At 41.7% G+C, this 19,595-nt stretch overlaps 1 protein-coding gene across 5 annotated transcripts in view; it reads right to left on the reverse strand.

Annotated features, from left to right (window-relative positions):
* The window catches only part of celf5a (cugbp, Elav-like family member 5a), a 175,961-nt gene that overhangs the window by 63,285 nt on the left and 93,081 nt on the right, over nt 1-19,595 (reverse strand). For all 5 annotated transcript variants that reach the window (XM_039606282.1, XM_039606279.1, XM_039606281.1 and 2 more), the window contains exon 3: nt 13,938-13,986. In XM_039606282.1, coding sequence (XP_039462216.1) covers nt 13,938-13,986 — 49 coding nt within the window. The remainder of the gene's footprint in view (nt 1-13,937; nt 13,987-19,595) is intronic.

The raw sequence follows: 19,595 nt of genomic DNA on the forward strand, positions 1-19,595 counted from the left end.
AGACAGGCTTGTTGTGCCAGCAGGGTGGCTAAGCCTGCTGAAACCCTATCCAGCCAATTACTCCCTCCGAATGCCAAGCTAGCTCTCTAATGGAGAAACTGGGGACCACACGCTGTTCGGTCCCCTCGCAGGTTTGCAGGTTTTACAGGTAGGTGTTACCTAAGAGGCAGCAGCACTCCCTCTTCGGGTCATTTTTTTTCCTGCCCTTTCTGACAGGTAAAACTGAACAGAAAAAAAGCTCAGTATGATTCTCTCCAAACCACTTTGTTTAAAATGACAAATTCTTTTTAGATCTCTCGTTTCAGTTTGCCATCCACTCACACATAGCCCCTGGTTGAGCTTACCCTTTAGACCATTTGCAGAGAAAAAGAAACTGCTTTATAGAAAAGTAGTGAAAATGGCCAGGCCAGAGGGGGTGGACGCCTATGGTTAGACTACTTAATCATTCTGTCCACGTTCCTACTGTTCAGATAAGCAGCACAGTGCCTCCAGTGAGCCTTTCCTCCATTGAAGGCATACATATACTTTAACACAGCTAATTTGTGCAAGTCTTGCAGCACTTGCACACCATTTAGAGATACACTTCAGATTTCACTAGAGAGCCAGTGGACCGTATGGCGGGATGGGGGTCAGAATAAATAGAGCTGCTACAACACGGGATGAATAAATTCCAAATAAGTATTGTTTCTCCAACCATTGTTCTCTGTCAAAGCTGTTGAAGTAGCAATCAATGCTACTGTTATTGTAAATGTTTTCTAGCAGCTGTCGGTAGACTGTAAATTGGGAATAGTTTAGCTGGAGTTACTTTTAATTAGGTTTGGATTGTTTAATCACAAAGAAATACCTGTGCTTTTCTGTAAAATTGTTAAAAAAACATTAAGTCCAACCAATCACGCTGAAGAAAAATATGGAATTACACTGGCGAGAAATTAATTTTATTACACGAGGCAGCTTCTAGACTGTTCCTTTTCCCTCTGTGTTTATAAAACAATTTGGGAGAGTCCGCTGAAACAACTTTCCTCTAACAATGTGTTATCAGACTGAGAAAAACAAGAGAGAATCAATAGGACCTGTGGTCATGTATAATTTGCAGGACAAGCACTTGACTGCCAACAAATAAAGATTTTTTTTTTCCTCTTTTCTGCACGTTGCATTCAAGGATATTTGTAATAGGTGGCTATTTTCACCAAGATCCTGCCTGCAGGTCAGCTGAAATGACTGAATTCCAGTGAGCATCGCTGTCCTCGTGTAACCAGGAGGCCTGAACGTGTTCTTCACTCCTGGGTTTATATCCATGCACAAGCTCAGCTGAAACACACTGACAAGCTGCACTTTGCACAGCTCCTAGCCAAACCACACTGGCAGCACACAAAAAAAAGAAATCTTTTTAATTGCATGGAGAGTAGTGTGCAATTCCCTGCAATTTTTTGTGCCGTGGAAAATCTTTGTCTAACCACAGCATGATGTTGTTTGTGTTTGCGAGTGTGCGTGCGTGTGTGTGTCAGGTTGGTTGGCAGGCTGTAAGGCTGCCTTGGCTAGTCAGAGAGCTCTTCTGCCTGAACCAGCTGGGCCCTCCTGTCTCCCTCCAAAGCAGTCAGTGCAGACCACATGGTCTCACCCCACTCTGAAAGGTGCCACTGAGCCTCACACAGCTAGACACACACACACACGCAAACAGAATGACACATAGAGTGCAAGCCCTAAGGCCGACATATTCCAAGGAATACCTTCTGCTGTCTACACACTGCAACCTGACCTGTTCAGCTGAGGCATCCATTCACAATTATTTGGATAAAACAAGCCAGACAAACACATGTATGAGAGCACCAACAGTATGACATGAACCAACATGAACAGAGCCTGAATATTTCTGGTAACTCTACAATTTTTTTCATACATAATTGGATATAAACAAATTTCTGAGTATTTGCTATTTACTGAATCAATTCTACATCTTCACATTTTATTTTTACAACTTTTATCTTTTATCGCATATGTTGTTTTGTTCAAAATTGTATAAGCCGTTTGATTTTAGGTTATATGAAAATATTTCAGTAGCTTAATTTTTTGCCTTCTTTAGCCATCCTTAAAAAGTCAGTCCATGTAAATAAATACTTATATAATTCTATCATGTCCTAGTTTTTATCTTCAGAACAAACAGGGATGAATCACTGGTATTTATCTGTGATTCTTTATTGTTGAGTCTTCATGCATCTTTCACTCTCTGCGACTACAAATCTCCTCGGGTGATTTTTATGTATAGAAAAACACCCTATTTATACATTGCTTTGTCAACTTTGTCAACATGGCTGAGCTTTTGAACTGACCCTTGTTTGATGGAGAAGCTATTTGCTCTTCAGAGGTTCATTTTATCAGTCCCTCTGGATGAGGTCACTAAGGTGGATAAAGATAAAGAGACACGTTGTCTAGAAAAAAAAGCATGAAGAGGAGAAGAACAGCAAAAGCTAGATGCCGGGAGGTCCGTGTCACATGGTCGGCCCCGGGACCTCGCGGTGGAGGAAGTGCACTTCCCCTGAGCCTTTTTTACCCTTTAGCTGCAGTCAGGCTGAGTGGACAGAGGTAGGTGGGGGGAGCGTAAGGCGAAGAGGGAACGGCAGAAAAAGCAAGACGAGTGAGCCAAAGAGAGAAATGTTGCATTGAATCCTAACGTCAGATCAGAGCTGAGCTGAACGTTGAGGAGATCTCTCCTGCCAGCAGCGTAAGAATAGGCATCTGTATCAAGGGTAAAAAATATTGTGATCTCTGATTATTCCCTGTTTCACCTTTCATTAATATCATCCAGATAGAAGGCAGAGCAGCTTGACATCCACACACAAGCGGGGAAACATATTTTGCAGGCACGCTAGCGAGATAGCAGAGGATTCTGACAGAAGCCTTTGTTTTCTGTGTGCTGCCGCTGTACATTACTTCTCTGCAGTTGTAGGTCACATTCGTTTCATACTGAGCTTTCTGTTGACTGCTTTCAGCTTTTCATGTTCTGTTTGTGGGCCCGTGTGATAAGAATGGAAAAGGGCAATTTGTACGGCGGTGAAGAGAGCTCAACCCACCGCCACTTAAGGCAATACAAAAAAAATAAGCATATTAAGGAAACATCTTCATCAGTTTGAAAACATGTGCTGCAAATGTGCACGAGTCAAGCAACAAAGACGCACGGCCAAAAACAGAAATGCACAGACCCAACACATGTGACACGTAGCACGCTTCACAAACTTAAAAAGCCACAAAGGATTGAACAACAAGCATTTCCCAGCTGGGTTTCGCACTTTTTCTGTCGTTTGCAAGCATGTCTGTTGCTGTATTTGCCTATTAACAGGAGCGTTTGTACGCAATTTCCTTATGCAATACACTTAATATAACCATTAATGAATATATGAATGAACTGTATTAGAATATTGCAAAAGTGGCCACTTTAACGAGTAAATCATGGTATGAACCATATATGTTTTAGTAGGCATAAACACTATTGCAAATATTGTTTTTTGATTTTTATTTAAAGGCAGGCTGACTTTGTTTATATTTTAATTAGATGGCACAAATAAAATCCTGTTTCCACTGTCATGCAGGGATCCCATTTCTCCATATAAATAATTCAGATTGTACACGCTGGCAGGCCAAGAATAGATTCCTAAAATAACACAAGGCAGGAGGGATGGAGGAAGGTGGGTTGTAGAAAGGAGTAAGGCCGAAGGGGCTGACAGTCAGTGAGCCTGGGACTTTGGCATCCCTGAGCGCCTCAACCTCCACTCCTTCCTTGACCTGAGAAAGGCGGCAGCTGTTGATATCATTACTGTATTAGCCATAACTACACCCACCATGGAACCAAAAGATGCCATCTTCCTGTCGCATACCCAGATTTTACATGTTCACCTTGCCATCCCCTGCTCCCCTCGCTGTCAGGCTGGTTTTGCTAAACTGAGCTGTCATATATTAAGAGACCCTTTCAGATTAGGATGCCAAATAGCCTTCCAAAACATCTCTTGCTCCAACAGTCAAAGTAGCGCTTCAAGGTTTCACTTTAACATTCAGGAATCAATCCATGCTTCCAATCCAGCATATTAGGCTGATGTGTGCCAGCAGTCCATGCAGGCAGCTGTCCAGAGCCGTACCTTTCCCTAAAGCACATTGTGCCTGCACTGCTTCCCGATTCCCTGATAACATTAATGCCAGGCAGATGTCGCTGAACTAGTCCAGACATTTTCTTAATATCAGAGTTGGAGGCTGGCCTCCTTTCTTAGCCCCTGCTGAATTTCCTGAAAATCTCCCATGGCTTTTAAGAGCAGCACAGTATTGACCCACAATATCTTCCACATCAACAACAGTCAAGCCATTCCTCTCCCTAATGGTAAGAAAATCAATAGGTGACGAATGGATTTATTTATATTTCAAGCAATTTTTTGTCATATTTTTGTTTTGTTTTTCTGACAGGTTTATGGCTGCAGGGGATGCGGAGCACAGGAGGATAGAGTGTGCAATATAGTCATGAAAAAAAAAGAGAGAAGGAAACAGATCTGTGGACCTCTATCAGCTGTTGTCATTCTACAACCGGTAACATCAGTTCCAGATGGGATCTCTACCTTATCACAACACTGCTTTGCTTCTGTCATTAGCCCAACTCAGAAGCTAATCTAGAATGAAAAGACAGTTTGGCCGTCAGATCTCGCCCAATAACCCTCTCCACCATCAAAGCGTTCTTTGAAGTTCACATTCCCTAAAATTGGTGTCAGGTCAGAGCTTTAGCAGCCAAAGGTAGAGCAGTCATATGAAAGCTTGTTCCTCTCTCCGCTCACAGTGTTCACTAGTGCAGCCTTTAGAAAGGGACGTTCTTCATGTTTATTGCAAAAAGGCAATCAGGATGGCCTGGATTTGGAGTTGGCCACTGGATGAACCAAAGTCTCTGGGGCTATGTTCAAGAACTTTTTTATATGGAGTCCCATTCGCCAGTCATCCCTGACAATGCCAGTTCGCCTGATAGACTCATCATTGAGCTGGGGCCAGGGGAGAAGTCAAAAGAGTGTGGAAGAAGACGGCTAAAGGGAAGAAAAGGAAAACAAAGCACACTTTGGGGGATAGTATAAACCTTGTACAAATATCAGTGCAAGATCTAAGGGATCAAGTGAGAGAAGAGAAATATAGTAAGGGTTTTGTTTTGTGTGTGTTTTTATTTCATTTATTTATTTATTTTGAAGAAACAAAGGAGGGGAAAAAATGACTCTTACATGATGAGCTACCACGGTCAGGCCATGGCAGTTTGAGCATAACCACGTGTACACTTAAGGCAGCAGTGTCGAATACACACATGAATACTTATGAATAATGTTAAAACACCTTCTTCCTCGGCGTATCAAACCAAAGGTTACCCCAATCATCTTTTCAGCTGCTGCAGTTTTACAGCCCCAGAATGACTGCTTCTCTCTCCATTAGCTCTGCACTTGTTTGACTGGCACATGGGTGGGAAGAGGGTGAATAGAGAGTGGGCGGGTGGGTAATCACAGGACTGTGTGTCACAGTGCGTGCATGCTCACTGCACTATTTGTCGTTTCAGCAGGTGAAATGGGAAAGGCAGGTGAGATGTGGCTGGGCCTAATTTAAAAGCCTCTTTACGGTGCCCACTGAACCAATGTTGGCATTCACTAATGGTGCATCACAAGCATGTTATCCAATGCTATTCCTCCTTGTCCTTATGTCCCGTGTCCTTGTCTGATGTCGCTGCTTTAATAGCTCCCAGAGCTGAAGTCACAGACAATATAGACATAACAAAACAGTGATGAATTTTATGCTAATTTAATATTCCACTAAAAACGGTATTTTTTGACCTAATCGCTCTTTAATCCACTGCGCCCGTATCCGTGCCTGAATCATATGGTTGGAGCAAGTGTCCTTTCCAGTCTAGTGGTACCATGGCGCAGTGATTTAAGTGAAGTGACTGACAGTGAGAGAGACAGAGGGTGCTACGAGAGGCTAATGGAGTTAAAATACTGAGATGAAGAGATAGAGGGAACGAGCGACTGGAGAGACAGACGTGGAAAGCTAGCTGAGTTACAGGTATTGTAATGAAGATCTAATTTTGTTTTCTCAGTAACTTTGTTTCATGTTTTGCTAACTTTATGAACCCGCTTCTGGTTTATACTTTGCAGAGTCTAAACATCCTCCAAAATCTAATCTTGTTTTCACACATCAAGCCTAATGTGTAAAACTTTGATTTTAGATTAAAAAAAAATATTAAAATACACGAGCTGACATTTTTATTCATCTGGAAGTGGCATATTGTTATATTCAATTTCCCCACGCAAAAGTGCTCGTCTAACGTTCTCAGAGTGAAATTGTACTGATGTACAATTAGAGTGACAGGACTGCATATATTTTGACTTCTCTTTAATACTGACTGAAAAGGCATTTTCTTTGTGTTCATATCCTGAGGTAGAAGATGCTCTTGTTTTCTTGTTTCCTGTCTCTTTCTTTGTCATCACTTTTTTTCTGTTTTTTGCCTTGGCATTTTTCTCTTGTGCTCTCCCATTTTCTTTGTCACTCCTAATTTTTTTTTTTTTTTTTTTTTTTCACAGACCCGGCCATGAGAAGCCAAAGGTTACTGTCAATGTACGATAACCTATAACAAAAAATGAATATGTCCTACATACAAAGCACATTTGAAAATAATGCAAATGTGTAAACACTTCGTAAATGTAAACTGGTTGATTTAGACCAAATCATCTATTGGCATTTAACGCTTAAGAAATGTCAACAGTAAAATATGATTTGTGTCCAACTAATTACTTGTACACTTGCGGTTTGTGTGGATTTAAATGGGCCAATTTCTGTTGCTCATACACAATCATTGTTTCCCTTCTATTGGTTTTTCTTTACGGCAAAGCTCCTAATAGGCTTTTTCCTCTCTCAGTGAACAAACAGGACATTTTCTTTCCACATGGAGTGCATGGGAGCAAAGGTCTCACAAAATTGGGGCACCGAATTCAGGGCTGGGAAGAGGCCAGCCTGCGAAGAAAGGAGAGCAAGTCTTACTCCACTGTCGGGGAGAAAAATATCAAAACATCTAAGAGCGCTACCCCAGAAATCTTCTGCTAAAAGCAATCGCTCGTCTGCTGTTGGGTTGTGTACTGACTTGTTTACTTCAGTCCACATCATAACTAACTCAATTTAACTCAAAACAAACTGGACAGCAAAACCTGCATCCGTGATGTATTAGTGTTACTTGCGCAAATGTGAACAAATTTCCCTGCATGCATTCGTCTCCGGTCTGCTTTAATCTCCTCCCATCTGCTAGTGGACCTCCTCTCCCTGTTCGGAGGCCTGCCGCGCCCCCGCCTGATCTGCCAAGTCTGACCTCACTGTGTATATGTGTACGTGCAGGTGACTGTGTGAGTGAGAGTGTGTGTGGGTTACTTGATGAGCCCGATTCCTTATGAAGTGGTGTCATTAAAGCAGAGAGAAGAAGCAAACGGGTGATTGCAGTGATTTGGCAAAGGTTGCAAAGACTCTGCCGTCCAATCAGAGCCTTTGCCTGGCCTCCTCCAGCTCCACTGCAATCACAGAGCAGCAAGTCCGCGGAGAGCAGGCGCACACTTATGCTCACACAAATCGACACATCAGTTTATCAGCCGCAGGTACGGGCTTGGCATTGCTATTATCAGCTTAAACTGTGGGGGACAGACTATACTACCAGAAGATCTCACATCAGGTGGTCATAGAAATCTCCTAATGGGGAATATGTTTGGTCATACCTATTAAAATGTAATGTAATGATAAACAGGTTAATACAGAATATTCTTAGGTGAAAAGAAGTGAAATGATGAGGTCTAAATAAGGCAAACCCTAAAAAAGTCAGTTTTGTTATTCATGTATGTGTCACTGAAAGTGTTTACCTTGCAAGCCTTGTTAAGCTAGCGTGTAAGAATGCATGAGCTTCCACAAAGACCTAATTATTAAAGTCCACATTTAGAGTATAGTGCATGAGAAAGAATCAAATTTGTGCATAAGTCTTGCAAGAAATCGTGCAAAATGATGTGTCCAGAGGAAAGTTTTCTGAATAATTTAAAGAAGTTGTTTAAGTATTGCTAAAGATAATCATTTTTTTCTTTTTTAGTGACAGTGACACAAAGGATTATGGTATGTATTATACTTTAAATAAATATTGACCCTGAACTGTTGTATATTATCTAGAGTTCCAGTGTTTTCAAAGGGCACTGAGGGAAAAGAACAGAGAAGAAGGAGGAGGGTCAAAGAGAGAGAAAACAGGGAGAATGAAATACAAAGTGTAGAGAATTGAGTACTAAATTGACCTGGGGTCTGTCTGTCCCCAAAGAGGTGGAGTTGCTGTAATGAGAATGGCATACCAGATGCATACGAGGGCCGTCTCTTCCCTCTCCTCATCCCTCTCTCAAAGAAGACAAGTTTGTTTCTCAAGGTGATTGTTGCAGTGATAAGGGAGAGGGTGTTATTAAGGGTGACAGCGAAGGGGCTGAGAGGCAGTGGCTGACTGGATAACCTTGTCCCCATCCCCGCCTCGCTTCCTTCTTCATGAGCATCTCCACCACCGGCCTGCCTGCCTGCCTGCTTGCTCGTCTGAACGCAATCTGCTGGCTGGAATTACCTCCCGGCCCCAGGAAAACTAAACATGATTTCTGACCTTTCCTTTCTGTGTTCAACAGTAACCTTTGCTGATCCGCCCACGCTACAAGACCATTGCAACGAGCAAAGGACGAAAAGGAAGGGATTTTTTTTTTTATTTTTTTTTTAGGGAGCGCGAGGATGAATGTGTGTTTCGCTGAATTTATGTATGCATGAATATTTATTGGCAAGTACAAAGTGTAGACGAAATACCTGAAGCATGAAACACTTGTACAATCAAAAACACTGCAGTAAAAACTACTAAGGTGTTTCAGTGTTCATGTTTTTTTTTTAAGTTTGCGATGTGTTATACCGCAAAAGTGTTCCTGTTATTTTGTCTACTGTCTGTACGCTGCTGCCGCTTCTGCATATGCTGACCGAGTATCACAGAAGCTGCCACAATAGTGTGTTTGCCTCGGAAAAAAAAGAGCACAAGATAGTGTGTTTGCAGAAATACTGTATCTTTCAACTGGCTAAATTCATTACATCATCACTCTGAGCTCTTGTTGTTCTTTGCCTTGTCAGCAAGTTTTGCATTGGTATTATCATTAGTAGTTTGTAAGATAAGGCTAATTGATCTCCACCTACCCAGTGTATTAGTGAATTGTTGTGCTACTCCTTCCACTGACTCTGCATAACTCCTACAGCCTCAGCACAATCTGACCCACAGGAGCAAAGCACATCCCTATAGAAATTATTTCATCATCTCTCTCTCTGTTGCTCTCCTGCCTTCTCTCTCCTTGTCTGTCATTCGTAAACCCAATTCACCCCACCCCTCCTCTTCAAAACAGCCCAGTTCGTGCTGATGTGAGGGTAAATGTAAGAGCTTACAGGCAGAGTGACCTGAACATCCCAGGCAGACTCGGTGGAGTTAGCTGACTGAACTCTTGGTGAGCAAAGGCCTGTGTATCAGTATTGTTTGTGTAAGAGCACCAGAGGGGATTTGGACAAGGAGTTTGAGCTCTGAATGTGTGACCCAGAGCTGGCTTTACTATTGGATTAGCTCACCCTGATCCCCACAACCTCTGAACATACTCCCTACTATTTCAAGATCTCTCCATTTATGCCCAGCCAAGCACATTGTGACCAGTAATCTATAGTTTTCGTCTCTCCAAAGGGAGAAGATATACTGTTCAGCTTTTTGCTTTGCCCCCATCGTTCCTCCCTCCATCTCACTGGTTTAGCCATACTTTTCTCTATTTTGCACTCGGTCTGTGTGTGTGCGTATGTGTTTGTGTGTCTCTCCCACTTTCTATATCTCAGAACAAATTCCTATTGTCCACCTCCCTATTTTTGCTGTTTCTTTTTTTTCCAACCGATTGCTCTTGCTCTAACTACCTTTCTCCTTCATTCCTCCTCGCTTTTCTAAAGGGGATCAGTAGAGCTTAGAGGCCTTCCTGTTGGTTCATTACTAAGCTCCTCTGACAGAGAGAACTTGTCTCTCTAGTAAAAAGGGAGAAGAAGACGAGCACAAACCACTGTGTTGTCTTTTATACCACATAAATTCATCATAAAAAAAAAACCTGAGCACAGAAGAGCAACGTTGCATGTACCCTGCAGTCTCAATCTAGATTTCTAATCTTTCTCCGCACCCCCTTATCTTCACTTTGCATTTTACTTATTTCCTCTTGTTCTGGTTCTATCCTTCTCTCTCTCTTCTTGTTCCGTCACATCTCAGTGACCTGCAGCAAACCTTTTCATTGTCCTTCAGTGTGAGTAAACATAAAAATGAAATACAATGCTGCTGCTGGGCCCACAATACAAAACACAGCTCATGAAAGGAAAACAGACCCGTGCCATTCAGCATATGTGCACACCGTATGAGTCTACGTGTAAATATGTAACCTATAGTGGGCATGTCTCTTTGTGTGCGTATGTGTTCCTATTATCATCCAAATCCAACTTCCCACTGAGTGCGTGCTCGCGTGAGAGAGAAAGTGTGTATGTGTGTTAGAGCTGCATGGGTATGTATGAATTCGCCTGTTTGTCCTCTCTGTGTGGGTGTGCGTGTGGGCGGCAGGCCTGCCTTGAAAATGCCAGAGCCTGTTTCTAATCCAGGCCTCCTCAGTGGGCTGTAGCTCTAGCTGTGCCAGGCAGGCCTGCTGCAACACCAACAGAGCCCCAGCTGACAGCTCGCCTGCTCCTCTTTCTGCTTTCTGGACAATATTTGAGCTTAAAACTTTAACAGTAGGTTAAGCTGGAAAATACGAAGAGCCACAGAGGAATACAAAAATGCAGCACTTGCACAGAAATATCATTTAGCCCGTGAGCAGAATGGATCTTTAAAAAAAAAAAAAAAGCCTGATACAAAAGACAAAATCAAATGAAACGACAGTCTACAAAGGAAGGAAACACTAAGGGGCAGGCAGTAATGACGGAACGCTAAAAGACGAGCTGCTGGTAAAAGGTTTAGGATGAAATCAAAGTGGTTAAAGCTGATTTATCTTGCCTAAGAACGCCAAACTCTCTAAGGAGGGACTGAACAGCCTTTCAAAAATGAAATATCAGCAGCAGACAGTGCCAGTCATCAGTGCCATGTGTGATGGAAAATCAATCTATTTTATATCAGAGACCTGCGAGGAGAAAATGAGAGAGACAGGTCCCTGCTGCCTCCTTGCTGTGCCTCTTTAAACGTCTCCCCAACAGAAACATCTCAGAACGATCTGCGTCATCGGTGACGGAGACGTTCACAGTGCTGGTGGCTCAATGTGTAACGGCTGCTGTTCTGCTAGATTAGGTAGGTGATTGGCCATTAATATTCATTTCACAGTGCGTCTTTGTTAGGCGGCAGCAGGGGCTGACAGTGTTTGGATGGATTTACTCTACCATATATATTTCCTTTAGTTCTATAGTGCAGCACAGTTTCCTGATATGGATTCTGTCAAGCTACCTATTGGCTGAGTCTTCTCCAATTCTCATAAATTTGCTCTAAATATCAAACAAAAGTGAACGCTCCATAAAAAGGTAAAAAAGGAAATGCTCAGTTTTGCTCACACATCCAAGAGTCATCAAATATTTAGTGGAATTAGGAGAATATGTTCTACCTTATTCCTGTGTGAGGTCATTTCAGTTTTTACTGCAATAATAATCGTGCGCTGTTCTCGCCTGGGCCTGTCTGGGCTTAATAACAGCAGAGAGTTGCTGCCACTGAAGCGGAGGTCCAGCAGGCATAAAACCACAGTAACAGGTCTTTCCCTCATGGATGGAAACCTGGTGCAGGTGATCTGAACTGTCCTCCTCATAATGAGATTAAGGGACTAATTAGGATGACTGTGTGTTTTAGTGTGACTGTGTGCACTGAGGAATATATGCCCCCTATCGGACTAGCGGCGTGGCCCCTGAGAGAGCAGGCCACGCTGAGTCTGTCCCTCGTGTCCCTCCCTCCACTGCACTAAGAGGCTAATTAATATTTTTGCATCCGCTCTGCAGTACACTGTGTTGATTTATACTCTAGAAGTTACTGATCTGGACGCTGAAGGCAGGCAGATAAGCATAAAAACAAATAATAATAATATTGAAGGTAGTTAAATTTAGCAGTGATTACTGAGAAAATCAGAATTGCAGTGAATAAGATGCTAAAGCTTGTAAAAGTAGGGCATAACACAGGCTATTAGCTAACATAAATTATCTTTGCCAATAATTACAAAGGAAAGAATTCAGGACAGCAGATTAGAAGAAAAACAGCAGATTTTAAAATGACAGTCAGATCGTTCCCCTCCCCACAAACTACGTCTCCCCGCTTTCACTTCTGTCCTAACCCGTTAAAGTCACGCTTGTGCTTGATTGCCCCTGTGGTGGCACTCTGACCTGTTCATTTAAGATGATGTGCGACTCTCAGGTCTGTTCCAGCACTCATTTGTTCCTCAGCGGGGTCCCCACGGCCAGCCACTAAGAAGATCCCATACTGACCAAAGTGCCCTGGGAGCTCTAAACCCAGCTACTCACAACCAAGTAAAGAGACAGCTGAGTGTCATTGTTAATGTGGACACAGAGCACCACAATGGCAAAATCAATGGAGCTATAGGGGACATCAATCTTGACAGCACAAGACCCTTGTGCTTGTCTCACCACTCCTGTAAATGTTTTAGAGAAGGAGGGAGGATGGCATAGAAAGAAAGAAAGAACGACAGAAAGAAAGAACGAACGAATGAAAGCATGGGGGACTGACAGTGATCTTTATTGGCCTTTCCTCCATTCATCTCAAGGGGTTATGCTGTCCTTTGAAGATTGTGCATGTGACAGGCGGCCAAGTGGCCAGCAATCCTAATTCACCCAAAACAGGCAGGGGTTTTTAGGTAAAGCCTCAGAAGTGCTGCACAGCAGCTGCACACATTTGGCATCATTTTTGCATTTTCTCTGCCTCTGTTTTAACCGTCCAAATCTCTCTGTTTGCACCAGGATGACAAATACTGAACAGCATCCCTCCTTTAAATAACAAAAAGGAACTTGCTTTGTTACGTGGTGACACGAGATGAGATGCACACCAAATAATAACAGTGAGGTTTGTCGTTTCTGCCACTGACTTGAAGGATGCCTCTGCATCCCATTAACATATATGCAGAGAGACAGTGAGTACATAAAAGCCTCCAAATATGGGAGAGATCAAAGAGGACAGAATTAAGGCCAAATAATGAGGATCTTGGCAAGATCCCTGCACATTTATTGATTGTTTGGCAAGCTGAACAAGCTTCTGCTCCATTTTTCCTGTCTATACTATTTAGTCTTGTGATTCAAATGCACAAGATCAAGCAGTGTGGGTTTTAACTGGATCTTTGCAATGGCTGCGGTTCCAGTACTGATTCTAATAACTATCTAAATTACATTGCAATAATATTGTATTCACAAAAGGAAACAGGGAAAGAGAGATTGGCAGAGCTCACCACATCAGTGAAACATTCTTTAATCAAAAAAAGCATACGCATGAGAGATTAAGCCATAAATCCAGTATGTGAATTACTATCAGTAAAAAAAACAACAAAAAATTAAAAATTGCTGCAAACCTGGTGACATGCAGTTAAGTCAAGTCAAACTTCCTGTTTGATGTCACCCAATGTTTTAAATCTACATTCACATAGTTTGGTTACGATTTGTTCAAACTGCTCCCATATTGAATGGAAGTGCAACAACAAGAAGGAAAGGGAAGTGGGATAGGACAAAAAAAAGAGTGTTATCATTATTGCATTTAGAGCAGTGGAACAGATGAGATCAGAGGGGAAGAAATGAAAAGAATTAGCCTAGATAAGGCAGATGAAAAGAGGGATGTGAATAAATGATGAAGAAAAGAAGACAACTACCTCCACGGCTCTCGCTGTCGGCTGGTTTCACCTGGATGGGGCGAGTCATCTGGAAGAGAGAAAAGAAAGAGTGTCAGCGAGGTTAGAGGTGGTGACTCGGGCCGGCGTTGCTACAACAGAAGGCCACAAACCAAGGATGTCAAGCTCCCTAGCTCCCATATGAATAGCTACTCTGCAATACTGATCAAAGTGCCGTGGCTGCGGAGGCAACCTAAACACCATCATACAGCTGAGTCGACTTGATACTGTAGTCTTTCTGGAGCTGGCTACTTAGTGAAACCAAAACAATCTAAGCTCCCATTTACACACACACACACACACACACACACACACACACACACACACACACACACACACACACACAATCCTATTTGGGATTTTTCATGGCGGCTGCATGAAGAAGTTGAAGGGCTGCATATGTGTGTCTAAGTGAGAGAGACCAAGGCAGTCCTAATAAAAGTGAATCCAGCCACAGGAGGAGAGAGATCAATGCAGGCCTATTGATCCAGGCCCTTGGGCTGTGGAGAGTGTCTGGCTGGGAAGGATTCTCTGGTTAGAAGGCTCACTCTAATCCACTGGACCCTGATAAGAATGGCATTGCCTGGATTAGATGCCTCTGTCATCACAGTCTTTGTGTCACGCTCTCCTCCTTCCCCAATTTTACCTCCTTCTTTTTTCATTTTTGTTGTTCAAGCTGAACAATTTTGCCCGACTTTGGCAGATTTGTTTGGAGGAAGAGTGAAAGATGTAACTGTGATTCCCAAAATGTTTGTTACAGCAGCAGCTGTTTTGAAATTGAATATATGAGTCATACATGCTGTTTATACACCCACCTGCGCATATAATATGTGTATGTACGGCAGCAGAGCATAAAGCTCATAAGATGATTTATCTGCACACGTCAAAATGCCAGCATCACACCCTTTTTTGACTGAGTCAACAATTGTGAGAACAAAAAGACTGGATTAAAAAAATGAGACCACAAATAGCCCAAACATGTAACAAGATTACTGGAATATAAAAGCAACCTCTTGAACCATTTGTAGCTGCTATTTAAGACCACTTGTCATTCCTGGCGTTGCAGTCAAAACCGACCTGCGCTGATATTTTTATAGACAGATATGTATATTTTGAACCATCGTCCTGTCATGTATCTTTTTTTGCCCCGTTCAATTCCAGAACAGGGCTGAAAAGGTCAGATTTAAAGACAGGGCAGTCCAATAAAAGCATGACATGTTCAAGGAGAAACACCATAATGGGATTTTAAAATGTCTTAATAACATGCTGATATATGGGGCAGAGGCCCAGGCCCGATTCATTAAGTGCTAAACGTATCCATTTTCACCTTGAGGAACTGAGTAACCTTCCCTAGCTGAAATTATTCCATAAATTTACCCATCGTAAATAATAACTAGAACCAGCTAAGACTTTGTAGGAAAACAGAGAGGTTGTTATCCTTGTGAAGGTTGTGGTTTCAGCTCCTTGTGTCTTGGGTGGCTCCTCTCTCTCTCCCTATCCATCTACAAGTGCTTTCTTTTCCTTGTATAACACGAGCAAAGTAGCACTACGGTATGCTAATGCCAAGCCACGGGGTGCACTGCTCCGCAGCGTGTTCGGATAGATTACAGAATCAACCGCAATACTATCGCACACGTTCAAAGCAACCTCTGAGACAGAAACACCTCTGAAATGGGGAAAGAAACAGCCGCAAGACAAATTCACAGATAACTTAACAACCCTCGGCTCCTTCACAACAACACAGGAAATCTTTGAATTTGCCTTTGACGTGTCAAACGGACAAAAGACGCTTCGATCCTGCCAGTTGATTTTTGTTCAAATGCATGATGGAGGAGGCCAAATCCACGGCTGTGGCTCTACAATGCTATGATCTCAGCCATCTCTACAGGGTGCCTGTGTGTGGGAGGCAGTTCTCTAAAGCTAGTTACTGTTCAGCCTCCAACATGCCAGCTTAATGGTCTATTTATTTGCCCGAGAGCAATGCATTATGGTCCAGAACAGTCACAGCTGATGGCTCTCAGTTTGTTAAATTTCCCTTGAACACATAAAGAAAATCGTGTAATTCCAGCAGAAATTAAGTGCAAATTGTACACCCGTACTATTAGCGTGCTCACACATGCACAGACAAGGTAACTTAAGTTAAATTTATTAAGTACTGGTGTTGCCAAGGAAACCATTAATTAACTCTGCTACTTTAGGGCGTCTTTTCTCACTATGCCCTTTAACAACTGGAGCTCGTAGATTATTGACATGCTAATAAAGAATGAAACAGTAACTGATTCTTTTCTCTCTTTTATCTATTAATAAATATGTGGGAATGATCAAGTGAGGCGAATGAAAATACCAGACAAAAAAAATAAATAAATAAAAAATAGGTGAGATTTTGGAAAACGACAAGAAGAAATGGAGAAAGTCGTAAGAGAAGTACAGCGCCGAAGGGAGAAAGACAGTGAAGGAAAAAGATGCCTGCAGCTCTTAGATAAGATTGCCTCTCTGCTGAGTGCCATTTCTGCTGCTCTGACTCCACTTTCCTGCCTTTCACTTTCAAACACACTGTGAAAAAAACCCAAAAAGACAAAACAAAGACAGGAAAAAAAGCACCTGCACTATACAAACACTGTATATTTACAGCACAAATTAACCACCTGCTTCCTTAGGCCACCCTCTGCTCAAATGTACTGTTTGCATATTTGTGGGACATCAATTATAATTGGCAAAACGATGAAAATGCATTTTGAATGTGAATAAATACTGGGAGAGAAACTCGCTATAGCTATATGTCTGATATTGTGGAGCACAAATAATTTGTCTCTTATATTCATTTTTTTCTAAATTTGTTCATTATTATTTGCATCACAGGATCTACAAGGGGAACCAACCACATACTGCATTAATCAAGATTTTAATTTTTTGTAATGGGTTTTGTATCTCCCACAGAATCATTGTTATACTAATTTCATCATTATATAAAAATACATTTGCAGTAAAATAAAAGTTTGATGCATGTGCCTTCTGCCCTAAACATGTTTTTTAAACTGTGTGGAAGAAAAGATGGGGACTTTCTTCTTTCTTTACATTACTTATTCTGAATCTTAGAGGCCATTACCAGGAGATTGTGAAAGTAAACTGATCGTGTTTGACTGAAGCAAATAAATAAGCTTCAATCAGTTGCTTCACGATCTTTAAACTAGCTAACATTCTTTGAATTCCACCTCGAGCGAAAAGAGTTTTTGGTTTTCCCAGTAAGCGCCCTGGTCTTTCTCCATTTCCCATTCCACACACTGTGTTGCTCTAAGGGCTTCGACAAATCTATATGCTTTCATTGAACCGCCTCATTTGCCCAGTTAAGCCCGCAGTCAGTTAAATTAAAGCTTTTAACACTAGTATGTTGCTGTTTTATGAGAAGGGTCAGATGGAAACCCCGGGGCTTACAGAACATAATGTAGTGTGCACTATGCCTGGAATATACACACTCAGCCAGCTGGTTTGTCTCTGTTCATTAGTCTACAAGACTGATGGTCAGCTATCCCTTTACATATACTGTTACAAAGTGATACACATATCTAATTAACGTATTACACACTTTTTTAACCTGCTAAAATGGTTTCTATTTAAGCAATCCCTATCCACCTCTGGGATAGAGCCATTCGAGTGTCTGATTTTATATTTTACCACAAAAGTCAAAGGATGTGTAGTCGAGATTTTGTCAGCCAGTTGTGGGGTGGATTTCAAGTCTACTGCTGGCACTATCTGTGACAGGAGGAAGTTCATAACTAGAGTTTAGCAGGATTGAGCAGTACAAAGTCCCATTCTTTAAATGGTGAAACCCCAGAGACGGCCAGTGGGGAGACAATAACGCTGCTTTGAAAGACCTGGTGCGATTCCAAGCCTCAAACAGTGGAAATTTTGAACTTTCATATTCATGAAAAGAGATACACGAAAACATGAACAGTAAACAGAAATAAAACTGCAGTAAATCCCGTCTTGTTTTTTAAAAAGCCAATTCCTCAGTAGAAGCAGTCCTTTAAAAACAGTTATCCAACAGCTCTTACTTAGAGGGCTGCAATAAAATAACTCTAACAGCCATATAATATGTGTGATGTCTTCTGGCTTTCGTTCCAGTTTAATATAGAGTAATGTTTGTCCTGGGATCATTAATACGCATTAGTGGGCCATCAGAGCTCATACTGCTGCACTGCTCAGTAACAGGAGCATAAACAGCCCCCTTCCGACTGGGCCGTCTCAGCTGATATAATTAATATTTCCAATTATTGATCTGAGGGAGTGCTGAGTGGTGACTGTCCGGGGGCCCCGGCTCTAGCTAATAAATCTGTACTGTATACAGTAGGAAGGAGAGCGTAGAGAGGAAGAGAGCATGACAGCAGAGAGCCTTTGTGTAATGTTTTACACTTTAAAAGTGCTTCGTTGCAATCACAATAGTAATAAATTATGTGCATTTTTGTTTTGGTTAAGTTTTGTTTTTATGCTCTGGCATTTTGGGGGGAGGCACTTTGTCATGTTTATCTTGAAAGGTGTTATACAAATTAGATTTTACTTACTTATTAAAAAAGTGAAAGGCCTGCTTGTTGTCACCAACCATTAGCACAAGTTCTTGATATATTCCCATTACCATGGGCCTATAACACAATGTATGTGATTTCAGATACATTAGATGTTGGATGTTAGCAAGTATGGACCCAAATATAAAGTTCATGAGTGTAGCAAACAAAATGAATATTTGAATGAAAGCTAAGAATCACTTATTAAGTCCAGGAACAAAACAATACAAAGACACCAGAGATAGCCACAGAAAGAACACAAGGGCAAAAAGCCAGACCGCCAGCTGACAGAGACAACACTACCTACATACAAAAATGTGATCGGGTGCAGGCGAAAACAGCCGAACGCAGGGGAAACACATTACCAAAATAAAACAGGAAATTAACTCAGTCACCAAGCATAGTAATTAAATAAAAAGCTAAATAAACAGAAATTCATGCATGGGTTTATATTCATGTGCATTTAACTAATAACTACACTTTTGACTGAATGAGGCGTTACTGCCTACACTGTACTCATCCTGTACTGCTCGTGCGTGAATGCTCATATGTGTTTGAATGCATGAGGGAGAATGTTTGTGCAAATGATTTATAATTTAGCCATATGTGGAAATGTGCTGGCAGCAGCAGTGTGGTGGTCCTGATAAGAAGCATCAGTCAGTGCTGAGAAGATGGCAGCCACTATAAGCTTTGGGATTCCTATCAGAAGCAAAAGGATTTAAAGCTCGAGGCACTGACATGGACTGACAGACACCTGCAGACCTCAGCTAGTCGGTATCAGATTTGTAAGCAAGAAAAAAGTTCTACTCCAAAAATCTATATTCACTTTGAATAGAAATAAGACACAGGCTTTATTATGATTTTCTTGCAGGATATCATGTGTAGAGGCGCACTCAAAGATAAACATGTATACTGCTGCTCAGAGTGCAATTTGTTTTTACTTTGTACTTATGCTGTATGATTAAGTGTTACTTTTTTACAAAGGCTGAACAACTTATATTGGAACAAAATTGTTAATATCCATCTGTTACATTGAATGCTTCTTCTTGTAATACACCAATTAGCAATGAAGCCACAGCTA

Source organism: Oreochromis aureus, linkage group 23 (genome assembly GCF_013358895.1).
Source record: "Oreochromis aureus strain Israel breed Guangdong linkage group 23, ZZ_aureus, whole genome shotgun sequence".
Taxonomy (NCBI): domain Eukaryota; kingdom Metazoa; phylum Chordata; class Actinopteri; order Cichliformes; family Cichlidae; genus Oreochromis; species Oreochromis aureus.